The sequence below is a fragment of the Diospyros lotus genome, chromosome 8, assembly GCF_014633365.1.
Source record: "Diospyros lotus cultivar Yz01 chromosome 8, ASM1463336v1, whole genome shotgun sequence".
NCBI classification, from domain to species: domain Eukaryota; kingdom Viridiplantae; phylum Streptophyta; class Magnoliopsida; order Ericales; family Ebenaceae; genus Diospyros; species Diospyros lotus.
This window is the reverse complement of record NC_068345.1, coordinates 16,877,272-16,893,870: the sequence shown is the minus strand read 5'-3', so window position 1 is coordinate 16,893,870 and position 16,599 is coordinate 16,877,272. Positions and strand designations below refer to the sequence as shown.

The 16,599-nt window shown below is 36.0% G+C and overlaps 1 protein-coding gene across 3 annotated transcripts; it reads left to right on the top strand.

Moving 5' to 3' along the window:
• The first annotated feature begins 628 nt into the window (after positions 1-628).
• LOC127807325 (protein SUPPRESSOR OF QUENCHING 1, chloroplastic-like) lies at positions 629-16,276 on the top strand. Of its 3 annotated transcripts, none has more exons than XM_052345054.1 (5): positions 629-826; positions 2,267-2,391; positions 2,727-2,859; positions 4,210-4,288; positions 16,159-16,276. In XM_052345054.1, the coding sequence occupies exons 1-4, from the start codon at positions 810-812 to the stop codon at positions 4,229-4,231; spliced, it is 297 nt and encodes a 98-aa protein (XP_052201014.1). In that variant the 5' UTR covers positions 629-809; the 3' UTR covers positions 4,232-4,288; positions 16,159-16,276. The 3 variants fall into 3 exon arrangements, 2 of the variants coding, with proteins under 2 accessions (XP_052201014.1, XP_052201013.1); XM_052345053.1 differs by having other exon boundaries at positions 3,981-4,288; XR_008024635.1 differs by lacking the exon at positions 629-826 and having other exon boundaries at positions 1,935-2,391; positions 2,656-2,859; positions 3,981-4,288.
• Positions 16,277-16,599: the final 323 nt, after the last annotated feature.

Here is a 16,599-nt window from a genome sequence, read left to right as displayed (position 1 = left end):
CTCCCCAATAAGACATATCTAAGTTGGCTTGAGCCATCATAGATCTCACCACGTCTAAGAGTGTGCGATTCTTCCTTTCGGCCACTCCATTTTGTTGGGGTGTATCAGGAATAGTAAGCTGCCTTTCTATTCCTTTTTGCTCACAGAACCCCTTAAACAAATTAGACATGTACTCACCTCCATGATCTATCCTTAGACATTTGATCGTAGTATTAAGTTGATTCTCAACCAATTGCACATATGCCAAGAAGCAACTCATTGCTTCACCTTTAAACTTTAACAAGTACACATGTGTATAACGAGTATAGTTATCAGTGAATGTGAGGAAATATCTAAACCCTTGTCTAGATATCACATTCAAGGGACCACATATGTCAGAATGTACTAGAGCTAATGGAAACTGAACTCGGGACCCTTTCCCAAATGGTTTCCTACTCATCTTTCCAGCAAGGCAATATTCACATGTAGGAAGAGATACATTTCTCAAAGAACCAAGTAAGCCTTCTTTAGCTAACCTTTTCATTCTTGATTCTCTTACATGTCCTAATCTTGAATGCCATAAATATTCATCTTGCCTTTCACCTATAAGACAATGAGTGTTTGAATTTTGATGTCCCGTTAACCTAAGAGTCACCTTCAACTAGCAGGTGTGGGTGAGGAATCATGGTGTTATAGTTATTTTCCTTAGATTTACTTAATAATACACACATTCTGATGTCTTTTGCAGGTTTGATGCTATTGTGTCTGCAGATGCATTTGAGAATCTAAAGCCTGCCCTGATATTTTTCTGTCTGCTTCTAAAATTTTTTATGTGCCAACTAGTGAGGTATATTTGTGGATTTATCTAGACATCCATGCCATGAGCATTTCACTCTCTTGAAAGAGTTATTGATACTGATATTACAGTCACATATTTCTCCATCCAATATTATTACCTTTATTAGTTGAGAAATTATCTCTTTGTCAAACTGCAAGCAGAAAACAGAATTAGACTGTTAATTTTCCAATCAAAAAGCTTCTGAAAATCTTCTCCATATATTGGTTTACTGTGGACAAAAATATGGGAGTGTGTGCTAATGGGATTAAGCCTACCCCATCTAGTGGGATTAAGCCTAGTGATTGTTGTTGTAGCTTTAAACTCCCAACATCAATGTTCTAAAAATCGGCCTAGGCGCCAGTGAAGCGCTAGGCGGCCCCTGGCCGCAGCGAATATGGCCTAGTCGGCCCCTCTAGGCGCCGGCCCGATTAATCGGGCGGCGCCTAGCCGCCTAGGACGCCTAATTTTTTGGTTTAAATCTTACCCTTTGTCGATTCCGAAGCCTTTCTTACTCCTCTCAGCCGTCTCGCCCTCTCATACTCATCTCAGCCCAAGGCTGCCGCCGGTACCTCCAGCTCCATCGCGACCTCCTCACCGCCTCTATGCCGTCAAGTTGCTGCGTCCTCGCTGCGTCAACGCTGCTGCTGCTGTCAAGCTCCATCTCTGCTTCCGACCCCTCTCTCTCGTCAAGCTTCATAACTTTATACGTATATATATATATATTTAACATATGTTTAATAACATATATATATATATATATCAACTAGCAATGCTTTAAGCTAGTGAACTGATTCTGTTCGGGTTTATTTAACATATAAACTTTATTATGTTATTTAATTTTTTTATTTATATGTTAGATTTATATATATATTTTTCTTTTCTATTTATATGTTAGATATATATCTAATATATATAACATATATATATATATATTTTCATGCCACTTTTAATTTTAATTTAATTGAAAATAACATCAAGTTACATCACAAAGTTAAAAAAAATAAAAAAAACCAATAGTTTTCCTAGGCCCCGCCTAGGTGCCCTATGCGCTAGGCCCCAACCTGGCGCCTGACTAGTGTCTAGTGCGTATTAGAACAGTGTGGTCCATTGATCAGTTTTATTTCTGTATTATCTTCAATTTAAGTGATATCAAAGCATTAATTTCATGCACTTATTTGCTCAGTGTATTGTTATTGAAGATGCATTAGCTGGACTGCAGGCTGCTAGAGCTGTGCAGATGAGGTTGAATATGTCTTTGGACGCACATTTTACTTAAATATAGATATGTGGGTGGATGTTGATATGTTTCCACTCATAATTATGGATACAGCACAGATATTTATCTATTTATTCTTTATTTAGCAAGCCTTTTTAGCTCCAAAATTATGTTTCTTATGTAGCAATAACATATTTTTTTTCAAGTATAGCAGTAACAAGTTCTTCTTGCAGATGTATAGACGTGACAACAACATTGTCAGAAGACACTCTAAAAAGGGCTGCTCCATCACTTATCAGACAGGAGATACGGAGTATTTCACTTGATGACATAATTAGTGGTGGCTCTGTTTCAAATAGTATGTAGTTATCTAATGTATATTTCAGATGTCTTTATGTACCATCAATAATCAGAATAGTGAAGCTATGTGTCATTTCTAAAGAACTATGAGTAAGATCTTTTTCTTTTATAATGTGCATTCTAGTTGTTTGAATGTTCTTCTCATTAATGCTGAAGCATATTCTTCACTATTAATTAATTGACTCTATTTCTTAGTTTGTAGTTTTTTTCTTTTGTGATTGGAAGGCTACATTTCACTCTGACTGTATTATTCTCTTTGCAGTATTAGCTTGGTACTTGTTAGGATTATGTATTATGTGGAAAAATGAGGTCTGATGATGGTGGCCATTGCAGACGAGAAGATGCAGGGACCCCAACTTGGTAATTCCTCTGCTCAAATGTCTCCACCACCTCTCAAGGATAGGAGAGAGAGTGGGTCATTCCCAGATATAAATTCTTCAAATGATGCAGCCTTCTCAATTGGAGGGTAAGAGAGATTCTGTATCTCGAATGATTGATCTTTTGATTAATTGGCTGCCTGTAGTTTATCCCTCTTGAACCTCTTATTTGTATATGTATGTTGTTAACCTTTTATTGTCTACGAATATAGTCTCTTTTTCCCTCAAAAACAAAGAAATAATTGCATCTGGTTCACATGTTTAGTCTTTAACCAGAAACACAATCTTAAACTTGAGAGTGAACAGTTGGTGAATCTGGTGCATTAGAATGGAGAAACTAAGCAAAACTTTACAGAATTTATAAGTGTTCATAGAATTCAGATATTAAATTAGTTTCATCTTTTTTAGTAAGATATCAAAGCTTTTTAGTTGCGTACTTTAGATGCTAAAACATTTTTTTGCACGTGTTACCTACTTTTAGAGTTCCCAACACGTACTGTATGTATCTTTTAACATCTAAAATTATCATGACTGAATTTTGTTGGTGAGTTCAAGTTGCAGCGAACTTGGATACCCAACCATCTCCCCCCCCCCCCCCCCCCCCCCCCCCCGAAAAAAAAAAAAGAAAAATAAATAAAAGTTAGTAGTCATTCCTTAAATACATATTTTAATTGCTAGCATCCAAGCTAATTATTATGAATTTTATTTGACAATTCTTCTTGGTTGGAATTTCCAATTATTATGAATTTTAAGGGTTTTTCCTTCATTGCTTGCTTAAATTTCATGTCTTCAAAAGCTTCCATTTTCTAGAGTTTGTAATTATGTTTACTGTTTCTCATTATTGGTTCTTTCCTTTTTCCATATTCGTATCTAAACTCATGAACCTCATCTATGGTTGTATGAATATGGACTTAGACCAATTCTTATCCTATAGCTTTTCCTTTTTATCTTTCAGTCCAGGAATGAATGAATCCATGCTATTTTTCATGACCTATTACGCTTAACATTGCAGCAAATTGATAATGACTTTTACTCTTATAAGCTGTCTACAACAATTTAATGAAAATATCTGCTTCTACTAATTGTGGTGTTTATTTAGAGTTCATAAATATGTAAGGTAGCAGTGTGGAACTTTGAGGAAATTGTATGGGATCTGTAGTTCAGAACAAGTAGATTTCAGTTGCAGACATAATTTATTGACGGATTGCAGGGTTCTTGTTGAGATATTTTAAGATATGGAAGTCTAGGGGTTGCTACCTCATGTTTCATTTTCACGATTACTAACTGGAAGGTATGAGTATGCAATTGGAAAGAAATATGGACGGTCTAAGTATTTTGGTTTCGTCTCGAGACTCTTATCCTCTTTTTCCCTTGTTGAGTTAGTTTAAATATGATATCTAGAAATCCTTAATATTCCTTGGAGTGCTACTACTTTGCAGGCAATGCAATATGCGTCTCTAAAGGCCATTTGGAACTAGCTATTTGGAGTAGCCAGACCCTCTTTTGAACAGAATAAAGGTATTGATGATCCTGATGACATTTTCTTGAATTATATTCTCATTGATTTTTTTCCCTTTACTTCTGCTCGTAATTCTATCTTTTCTTTCAGTTCCACAAATGTTTTTTTTCCCTATTCTATACGGACAATTGTTTGTCTATATAAATATTCAAATGCAAGATTCCAATTCTTTTGTTATGTATTAGCCATTTGAAATCTACATGGACTTGTAAAAAAATTTGCTGTATTCCTATGTATACTGGTTACAGGTTTACCTCGCTCTGCTAGAGTTCAACAATTTGTGAACTATATATCTGAACTGGAAACTGGGTTAGTGAGTTCCCTTGTTCCTGGTCTTATATTTGAAAATTAGATTTCACAATTAAGTTTTTCTTCTTTTGGCTAATTTGTTGTTGATTTGTTTTTTTTTTCTTTTTCTTTTTGTTGGCAAGGGGGACTGCTCGTATTGTGCCAGAGTTTCCATTAAAACTTGATTGGCAAAATACACCTCCCCTTAAACTAGGCATGGTAAATCAGTTACTTAGTTTTGGATTTCTGAGCAATGATTTGTCATGATATAAGTCACGACAGGGGAATATAATATGCAAGTGGCAGGGCTGTCACATGAATGGTTAAGAAGTTGGGTAGTTATTTCTAGAATGGGATACTAGTGTAAATAAAACTTCCCTTTGGCGGGAATTGAAGTGCGGGATCCTCTCTATATGAAGGACCCGCTTGATTGTATTCAGGCAATGCCCTATTGAGCCACGCCTTGTATCAAATAGGCGCACAGGATCTTGAGCCTTCTTTAAGCCGTGCTCGGGATCCAGACAGACATGGTCAGTCTGCCCCGAGCGGACCTTGGGCATAGCACCATCATTGCTCTAGGCGCCTCAAACCCGTCTCGGCCCTATTGAGCCACGCCTTATATCAAACAGGCGCACATACCCTGCACGAACCTAGGGACTCGGACAGACACACGTCAGATCTTGAGTTTGATCCCATAAAACCTTACATCAGAACACAACACAAAACAAAGTACCCAGAAAAGTTTAGGTTGCGTTCTCTTTACTGTTTTCAAGTCATTTTTAGTTTTCAATTTTCTAAAATAATAAAAACGTGTTCTTTTTGCTATTTTTAAAAATGCATTTTTGAAAACAAAAAAAAATTTGTAAAGAAAACTAAAAATAACAAAAAGTTGTTTTGAGTGTTTCCATCCAAAACAAACTCAAAACTCGAAACATATTTATTTATTCATATTTTATTATTGTAATGGGAAAAAATATTACAAAATTTATTAACTTTAAAATGTATATATTTTTTTAATAATATATTAACATTAAATATTTATAATTTACTTAATAATCAAATTAAATTTCAAAGAGAACGCATTTTCTAATTTTTTGTTTTGAAAAATAGTTTTTCAAAATGACAAAGAGAACACGTTTTTAATTTTCTAAAAACAGATTACCAAAACAGAAAACTGAAAATGAATTCAAAACTCAAAACTAAAAATTGAAAAGTAAAGAGAACGCAGCCTTGCATTTTCGTTATGAACAATTTACATCTGATTACAAGCCTCACGCTTATAACAGTTTTACGTTACACTTGCCTACCACACTACAACTATCATACAATATAAATCCTTGGAAATCTAACAAAGGACAAACAAACTAGTAAAGCACGGTCAAGCAGCTATTGCACTCCTTTAGATTATCAGCAATTGCCTTACTCTTTAATCGCCTAAAAAGGACCAGACCCCTTTTGTATTTCCTGACATCCTGCCCTCTAAAGGGTCAGATTCTGCCAGCATAATCGCTGCTCCTAATGAAAATTCAGAGCGACCCACCGCCTTGGTAGCCTCGATATTTCCAAGTTTCAACCTTGGAGCAAGCAAACGATCCCTAACCACAGCCAGATAATATCAACATTAGTGGCCCAAGCCCTCGGACAACAACACACGCCATTTCCGCTAGAAGTAAACTCAGAGAAAGCCACATCACCCATTTTACACATGCCATGTCTCACCCATCCTAGTATTGCCTTCGTCTCAACACACTCAATTGCAGACCTCTCGGCCTCGGCCATACCACTTAGAAAACTACCATCCCCAAGGCCACCAACAAAAATGGCCCACTCAAACAACAAACTCCCCCTGTAGAATATCAACCACATCTCTTTAGCCTCCCAGAACAAAGACGCAAGCAAGTGAGGAAAGCAGGGAGCAAAACCATTTCCCCTTTTATAAACGTAATTGCCCGACGGTTGGAAGCCTCTCACTGCCTCCTAAACATTAAATATGGCCAGGATCCGAAAAATTGCGCCATCAATGCAGTCATAATCCTACCTCTGAAAATGAAACACCAAATCCTTTCCTGGCTAATCAACCCCTCCCGCGTATTAACAACGCTCTTGGAAGACGAAGCGCTTCATTCCCATAATACATCTGGCACTAAAAACTCACTTCATCTATAACCTCAAAGCCTGCGCCACGTACGCAGTCTTAAATCTCCCAACCCCTCCACCAGACGCAAAGCTGGCACCTCGAGTTCTAGGATCGAACACTAACCCAATCAAGAACCACCACGTCCACAATCAAGTAACAAAAAAAAAAAGAGGACGCTTTGTGAAAAAGAAAATAGGATAAGTCAAAAGACAGTGAAAAGTCACAATACCACGAGACTAGACAAAATTGAGAAAACGTTGAAAGCCTACCCAATTACAATCAAAGAAAGCAATAAATTAGCCCAACTCAGCCAAGGGTTTAGCATCGTCGACAACACCTTCTCCAACTTGGCCTACCTCGGGAATCTCCTTTGAAGCCTTAGCCCTTTGGTCGGGTCCACAAGACGGCTGGCCTCAACCCTCATGTACGGCCTACAAGGTTGCAAATCCAGGCTGGGTGAACAAAGTCCGCACGTGTAGAAGAGCTTCCTCGTAACCCTCCAGATACTTGTTCGCGGCATCCAACACTAGAGTCCTGCCAGCCTCTGCCATCGATTGGGTAGCCCTGAGTGCCGCCCGCAAACGGGTAACCTCCACCCTTGAATCATGAAGCGCGGCCCTGGAATCCTCGCAATGGCAGACAAGACGACCCATGACCTCGCGACAGCGAGTCCATGACGTCTCCGACTCTTTGACCACCCTCCTCCTTAGCTCGCCTTCCAATGCCTCCTGGATACACTCGACCTCCTCTCGGTGCAATCACTTGAGGGTAACAGCATTCGAACAGAATCCCAGCTCCATCGCTCGATATTTTGCCAAAATCCCCAGAACTCGATCCTCCATTCAACAATACGTCGGAGCCCGGTGGTCCCCAGAGGCAGAGGACGCGCTCGCAAGTGGCACCCTGGTGGATGACTCGACCCCCCAGTGCCCCTCTGACGCTTCCTGGTCAGAGGTCGCTCTTCATCATGAGCAGTCGAAGAGCGAGCTCGGCATCAGAGGATGTCATACCAACCATCGAGAGAGTGACACCTTCTTCGGCGTCTCCGCTAACATCCATTTGATGGCCAATAGGGCCAACCTTCGGCAGCTACTTGAGAGAGATCAGGAAAATAACATGCCTTTGAGAAAGAGACAGTGAGGAACACAAAAACTAGGAGGCGGTTTTAAAGCTGTTTCGCACGTCATGTCCAGAAGAAAGCAAAATGCCACCAGACGTTTAACAGAGCATTAGGGGCACGCCACCTGTCACACACCCATCACGCATTTAAGTTTCCCAAGGAAATCAGAAGCCATCGTACACATCTATAACGACGCGCCTTTTTGGTACAACGCCCCATATTCCAAAGTCCCGCGCGGTGTACACCTTAGGGGAGCGTCCCGCCGTCAGGATCATCCCCTCTTGGCAAGAATCAAATTACAAGCCACAGTCGAAACCCCAGAAATACACCCAAAACTTCGTTGGGGAATGCACGACCTCCCCTAACTTGGACAGCTTACATAAGTAGGAAACTCGACCATACTCCGAACGTACCCCGAGAATATGAGACCTCGCCGACACACATTCACAGTAGCCAACACCATTCGCCTTCTTGAAGCTACGCGCAGCATCACCAGGTTGCCGCCTATCACGTATCCGAGGGATTGCCAGTTACCGCCCAAATAACACCCCCACTCTCTAGGAAAGCACCCTCGAATCTCAAGGTCACGCCCGACAAACCAGCACGTAACGAATATTGCCCTGCTTACTCATCTAGGGCTGACCTCAAAATGGCCCAGAGTCATCACCCCAACAAAAACAAAATCGGCTCAACCGACCACCTCGGTCTCACTTAATCTGACTCTCCAAAACTGCCGAGCACAACAAAAATCGCTCAGGCTCCCCTTTTTTAGCTCAAATACTCGTTACTCAAGCATCCGACTTGGGGGTTGTGGACTTAGGCCCGACCTTAGCCTAATCTGATCTCCCTTCTGGACCTAGCATTGGCCCAGTGTTAGCTTGCCACAACATCATTGCAAACCCATTGGATATCTACACAGCCGTCTCAGATCCCATCCTCATTAATAGTGGATCCCATCCACATTAATGAGGGTCCCGTCGCCACCATGCTACCACTTGGGAACCTCCACTAGCTCTGGATAGCCAGTCCCATCACCTGCAAGTGCACGTCTCATGCATGTAGGAGGACATCTCTTCCTCCTATATCAACCAGCTCTCTTCAGAGCCAAGGTATGTTCTTACATCTGACCTACTAATACACTGCATCATCTTACTCTCTTACTCACTCGACCGTCGAAGTGTTTGCAGGTGCCAGCCACCCCCCGGATGGACCCGTTGCCGGAGCCCGCGCCCCGCCTTCGATCGTCCTTCTTTGGTCAGAAAGGAACAAAACCCATATGAAAATTTTATATAATATTTTAAGAAAATGTTATTTTTCTTATATATTTGCAATTGCATTATCCATAGTCTTATAAAAGGATAAAAGAGATTTTGTAAAGACTGTGTATGAGAACTATATTTTAGTTGGTGGCACCTGATAATTTTAGTGCTTGTCATTTGTTTGGGAATATAATTTTTTACTTTTAATGTTAGATTTTGATATCAAAGACCAAGTCGGAAGGTATCACATTGATGTACAACAAGAATTTATTAACAAAACTATTAAAACTCAAGTTTTTGTTTTGGTAATTAATCCTTATTATTATCATGCAAATGCTGTTGAAAAAATTGATAATGTTAGTGATTATATTTGGCTATTGTTTTGTGTGTGTGTGAATTTTTTGGGTACTCTTTTATGAATAATATGAAACTTAACTATTTTTTTTTTTTTTTTTACAAAGTGTTGTGTCAATCTGAAATCATGATTTAAAAATTATCAATTGGATATCACCCTTTCATTTGCAGTATGCTTAATCAAGAGAAGAGATACCAATCTTGTGTCGTGTAAAAACAAATGGATTGTCTGTTTTTAAGCATTTCAATGGTTTTATTCATGTCAACAAGTTAATACTACCATATTTTTTTTTCTTATCTTGTCTGATGGTTCTTATTTTATAAATGTGAAAAAATGCACTTTATATCCTTTTTTTTTCTCAAAGGGGTGAAAACTACCATAGTTTTCTTCGAAGTCTACAAAGAACATGCATTTTTGAAAGATAGGAAAGAAAAAGGTGCATTGAGATTTGTGGGCTTGTTTATATTTCAATATCATTTAATGTGTTCCAATTTGTTGTACTACTTGACCTTTTAACTTCTTCTTTTTTTGTGGTAAATTAGTCATTATTCCTTTTACTTTACAATATTTCCATGGATCTTTGATATGCTAGCTCTTGTCAGTTGATTTTAATTTATAGAGTTTGTTCTGTTTCTTTTCTTTAGGGTTACTTAAATTATATTTTTACTTGGAGGTGTTTAAAGTATGAAGCTTTAGAAGTAACACTAGTTTTCCTTTTGCAATTATTTTGTATAGTTACTATGTGTACTTTTGCAATTATTTTGTATAGTTACTATGTGTACTTGTATCACTACTTTGCTTGAGGATTAGAATAAGGGTTTCCTTGCTTAAGTTTTAGTGTACCATCTATCAATTCTTGTTTAACTATTGTTATACCAAACAGGCACTTAATCCGTACCAACAATGTTTTAAACAAAGCAAGAAACATTTATTTAAAATCACAGCCTTCTTTAGCCCCAATTGTTTCCTTGCCTGTTCCTTCATTGAAATGTTGATTTGTCAGTTTGGTTACTGGCAAGAAATTGCTCTCTGCGATCTATCTTGTTCTCCTTTAAAGTTATTTTCATATACAAGTTAAGTATGGTTCTAGTATACATCTCGATATGTTTGCTCGATAATGGAAATCTTTATTTATTGAGCGTTCCTAGTGAGGGAAGAGGGGAAGGCTGAAACCCATATAAAATTTTAGAAAATATTGATTTTCTTATGTATCTTTAGTTGCATTTTTCTATATACTCATTACAAGATTTGAGAGATTTTCTAATAACAATGTATGAGAACTCATATATTTCCCTTACCAACCTAGTAATTTTAATACCTTTATCATTTGTTAGGAAATAATTTTTTTTTTCTTTTTACATTTAATGTCACAATTTGGCTTCAAAGATCAAGTGGAAGGCCTTAAATTGTGAACATGAAGAAAGTATTGACAAAATTGTTAAAGCTCATGTTTTTGTTTTAGTAATTAACCCTTATTATTATCATTCAAAGCTATTGACAAAATTGATAATGTTGTCAGTGATTTTATTTGGTTATGGTTTTGTGTGTGTTTTTTTGGGGTACTCTTTCAAGAATAATATTTTGCTTATTTTATGTCTTGATTTTTTCCTTTAAGGTTACTTAAATTTTATTTTTACTAAATTATGAAACTTTAGAAGTAACATTGGTTTTTCTTAGTTTGCTTGAGGATTAGAATAGTGTTTTCCTTGCTTAAGTTTTAGTGTACTACCTTTCAATTCTTGTTTAGTGTGAGGCACTTAATCTTTATCAACAATGTTTTGAACAAAGCAAGGGATGATTGTTAAATTGCAACTCAAGACATGTGAAATCAGAAATCTCTGACATGAAACAAAAGAAATAAAAAGAATGTTCTGAATCATCCTGCAACAGAAGCATTGATATTTCTCAAATTGAATGAGGTTAGCATCTAAGGAATTTGATAGTTTAATCGAGTATGTGTGACCAATTCTTTAGGTTGAATTAAAGATGAGTTTTTTGAAATTAATATTTGCTAAACCATTAATAAATGTTATTGACAGATAAGTTTACTTAAATCATGAAAGCTTCAAAGAAGTAAGGATAGGATTTTGTTTGTATAATTGCCATTGACAGATGTTATCCTCTCGAGTTTTTTGAGCCTGCAAAAACTATAATATGTCATGCTTTTATTAAGAACTTAGAATCACCAATAATTCATTAATCTTTTGCTTTCCTTTTATTTATTTAATTGCAATTCTTGTTGCCCTATAATTTTTCATTTTGGTTAGTGGAAAATTGTGATTTTGTGGCTCGATGAAATTGTATTGATGTTGTCTTTTTTTTTACCCTATTGCAGTGAGATAGAGGTTTGATATTGATGATACAGAGCCAATCACCTTCTTCTGTTCCAGACCAAGTACTTGCAAAAAGGGTGGAAACTTGCTCCTCGTGATCCCTCCGACGCTTAAGTCAGTTCATAGTGTTGAGTTCTAACCTAGTCAAGAGGGGGGGTGAATTGACACTTTTTAAAAACTTTAATGCAAAATTTATGCACGTATATATATATATGAGAAAACAAATTTAATACAAACCAAAATTGTAGTTGAGAGTACGGGAGCACTTAAATACTAGATGGATAATATGATATCCACCAGCTGTGCTAGTATGTGCTTAGATCCAATATACTCTTCAAATTACAACTTGGTGAGAAAACATGTGATTTGAATGCACACAATAACAAAACTTTAAATAAACCAAATGGAATATTGAATGAGTACAAAGAATGATCAATTAAAGTGAATTAGAATATAATAACCAATAAGAATATAGGCCTTAGGATTTGGCCACTTTAGATAGCACAAAATCAAAAACAAACAAGTATAATCAAGTAAGAATAAGTAAAGAGTGAATAGAAGAACACAGCGATGTATAGTGGTTCGGCTCTTATGGCTTACATCCACTACCTAAGGATTTCTTTCCTTAGGATTTTCAACCAAATCCACTATATGAAACTTTTGATACAACCACTGAAGCCTTCACTTGGCTTCACCACCACCAAACTATTTTTGGAGTCTCACACTCACTAGTTTGGATTTTGTACGCTCTTTACAAGATACAAGAATAGTAGAGATTGAGAAATAGGGTTCTCTAAAAAATAATACAATGAAGTGTAGAGAACTCTCTTAGTTTTCTCTCAAGAAGATAGAGGAAAAGAAAGACTTAGAGAGAGTGAAAATCTTAGCCAATGATGTAGAAAATAATAGGGCTTCCAAAAGTTATTCCAAAGCCTTCAAGAGATCCTTTTATATAGTGTTAGAGTAAGCTTTCCTTGATCAATCTCAGCCCTCCATGTGTCGAGTCTTCAAGCCAATCTCAGCCCTTCGTTTTGAATTTTTGATTTACTTTCCATAATCAGCTAACTTGATTGATCTTCAAGACCTTTGACTTTTGTAGATCTCCAATCAGTCTTGAATGAGCAAATCAATTCCAATAATGCATGGCTGATTTCAAGGATTAAAAATATCATCCAAACCCTTCATAATTCTTGCAAAATCGAAATTAAATAACAAATGATCAATTCTGACTTCTAGTTGATCTTCAAACTCCTTTGATTGTGCAATTGGCCCCTTAGCTTCCATAACAAGCATAGCTAATTTGAAATTTGAATTTAAACCTCCAAATGGTGTAAAATCCAACCAAATATTCTCAAATAATGAAGCAAATTTGTCCAACAATAAAGATATCAATTATAACTTCAAAAGCTCATAATTGATCAAGTTTCCATACTAAAAAATGTTGACAAGTAGAGAATCAATTTGTGTAGCTGAATATATGCAAGATATCCTTTGAATATTCTCCCATAATGAAGATATCAATTAGCCATAATGAGTAGGATACTTGATTCCATGATTTGAGTCTCCATATCCTTTTAATGAGAGAGAATCAGCAATAAAGGAAAATAATATCAATCAAGGTTTAATTTTCAAATCTTAATTTCCTCCATTAATGTTGAACAATAATGCTGAATCTTTAACCTCTCCATTTGAATGCAATTCAAAAAAAAAATCTTTTATATTTAACTGAGTAGAGGAGCTTCTAGGAACCTTTAAATTTACTCCATGATTCTCTTACCATATCTAGACCAACGAGATGATATAGCCTTGATGAGTGTGCTCCACGTGGCTGCCATGTCATCAAAATGCCATGTTAACAATGCCATGTCGCCAAGTTACATATATGGCAACTCCATATAGTGGACTACTTCAATCTCCTCAAAAACTTCCATATAGATCTTTTGAACTTCCCAACAAAGATTCCATATATATATATATATATATCTTCTAGACTTTCCATTCCAAGAAGAACTTTTCATACATAGCTCAAATACTCAAATTTCTAGAAAGCTCTCTAAAAACTTATTTCCATATATAATGAAATCTCTATATCAATATAAGAAGTTTCCATATATAATCTGTGTCATGAAATCACTAGAGAATAGCTTTGTAAGCCATATGAAGGCTTCATGCTTTGTTAGTACATAAAATATAAATGAACATTCACATTCACACATGCCAATCATCAAAATCTACACTCAATAATCTCCCCCTTTTTGATGATTGCAAAAACATGAAAGAAGCTATACTTAAATGATTTAACAAAAAATATGATTTCCCCTTAAGCTTGCTCTTACTCCCCCCTTAATTTAGGCTCCCCCTTAATTTAGTCTCTCTCTTATCCTTTTAAAACACTATTTAGCTACATATTTTCTCTCCCCCTTTTTTGTAATCTATCAAAAAATACATGAGAAAGAAAAAAATACAATAGGGAATAGGAATCATCCCAAGTGAGTTTCGAAGAAAAAGAAAATTTTCATTTGAAAGAGGGTTAGTAAAAATATCAGCAAGTTGATTCTTGGTATCCACGTATTTAATCACAATAATTGAAGAGTCCATTCGGAATCAGATCTTCCTACCTGTAAAGGCTGTCCTCTATTTATAGATGTCGCTTGGCCTTTCCCTTAGGAGATAAGATATCTTTCAAAAATAGAAGTTGATCCCTTTTCCATGGGAGAAAAGATAATATTCCCCAATTGAGATAATTCTTGGGATGTTGGAAATATTCTTAGTTGACTCAATCTTCCTCTCTATCTCTTTCCAATTCAAAATTATAATAGAGATTATAAAGATATGTGGAGCTCCTAGGACTTGACACGTGGCGATCACATGTTGGCTTTTACTAGCACTCATGGCTCCAAGTTAATGGTAACCTTCCAAGGGTAGTACAGTAAAATTGCCTCCTGTAAATATTCCCTCATCAGATATGTTATTTTCTTCTTATTCCTTATTTTTGTTTGGCATATATTTGATGAGGTTTGGATGACAAAATAATATTAAGCAATGAAAGATAAATAATAGTTAAACATTTTCTTAAGGGGTATATTATAAAGGGTATCATGTAAATAATGCATACTTATTATTGAAAATAAATTGAGGCGTTTATATCAGTTTCCACTTTGCATAAGACATTGGTGAAGAACTCAATATTGATATTTGTTTCAGTTGATTGCTAACCTTCACAAACTATGATCTTACCAAGTATAATCCATCTATGTCAATGTTTCATAATAATTGATGGCAACTTAGTTCTGATAGGAGATAATTTTGACCATGTAAGCTTCCATCTTGACAATTTTCATGAGGATGACAGTGATTATGTAATCTCCTTTGTTCCAAAGTTTATGTTGTGGTTTTTGGCCGTTTTAATTTTAAGTTAGTTTGGATAACCTATTTGTAGTTAAATATAGATTTTGGGCATTATGCCATCATTTTTAATGTGATTATTGTGTTCTTGCAAATGAAATTTAGTTTGAATCCTTGTTTGTAGTTAAATCTAGTGAATATGCACTTGTGAAAACCTTCCCCTTTTGTGACATTACTGTACGGAAACAAATTTTTTTTCAAGGTGATAGAGTCGGTAGTAGAAGTTCATTATCCTTGCTTATTGGATTATTATCTGGACCATGGTCAGTCAATGGTTAATCATGCTTGCCATATGAGGTTCATTAGGGAACCTATATGAACTTGGGAGTCACTTTTAATATGTAATTTGTTTATAAGTGTTTTATCACCATCATCATGACCATTATTACTAACACCTGGATTGCATGCCTTGAAGACATATGTCCCATACCGTGGTCTTAGTGAGAGGAATTGATTATTGATACTTGGAGGTTATGAAGTTTTTTGACACTCTAAATCATCTTACTTATGATTAGCTATGCCTTGATCATTCAATAGTTAATCATGCTTCCACTTGAGGTTCATTAGGACTTGTAGTTCAACTTGGCGGCCATTTTTAATTTTCTATTTTATTGAATATTGATGGATTTTTGTATCATTATGATTAACACTTTTATTACAATGAGTTGGGACATATTCAGTAGATCATGTCCTTAGCGAGGATAATTTTAGTATTAAACTGATTCTTGGAGGTTATGAGGTTCTTGATTACTCTAAATCATCTTATGTTTTGGAAACCCAAGGAAAATATAAAAAGTAAAGGTTACTAAATTGTTAATACCTTGTGCTTCGTGGTACATTTGTTTCTTGGGCTATATTGATGGGGTATTATTGTTGATGGTTTGATGTATATTTTTTACTGAATTAGTTAGTTTTATTTTCCTATAAAAGTTACCATCTTGTAAATTTGCTGATTTCATTAGACTATTGCAGAAATTATGAAGGCTTCAAAGCGTGAAGCATGTTCTCTTCCCTCTTAAGCAACATCATTTTTAGGACATATGGAGTTAGAAATCTCTGACATGGAAAAAATGAAAGAATGATCGGAATCTTGTGGCAGAAGCATTTATATGTTTGAAATTGAATTAAGTTAGTATTTAAGGAATTTGATAGTTTAATTGAGTATCTGTGATCAACTCTTTAGGTTGAAGTAAAGATGGATTATTTGAAGTTAATATTTGCTAAATCATCAACATATGTTATTAACAAATGGATTCTTTGAAATTACAAAGGCTTCAAAGAAGTAAATATAGGATTTTTTTTTTTTCTAAATGACATTGATATCTTCCCAAGAATTTTTAGCCTATAGAAACTATAATATGCTATGCTTTCATTTAAGAACTTAGATTCATCCATAATTATTATTCTTTTGCT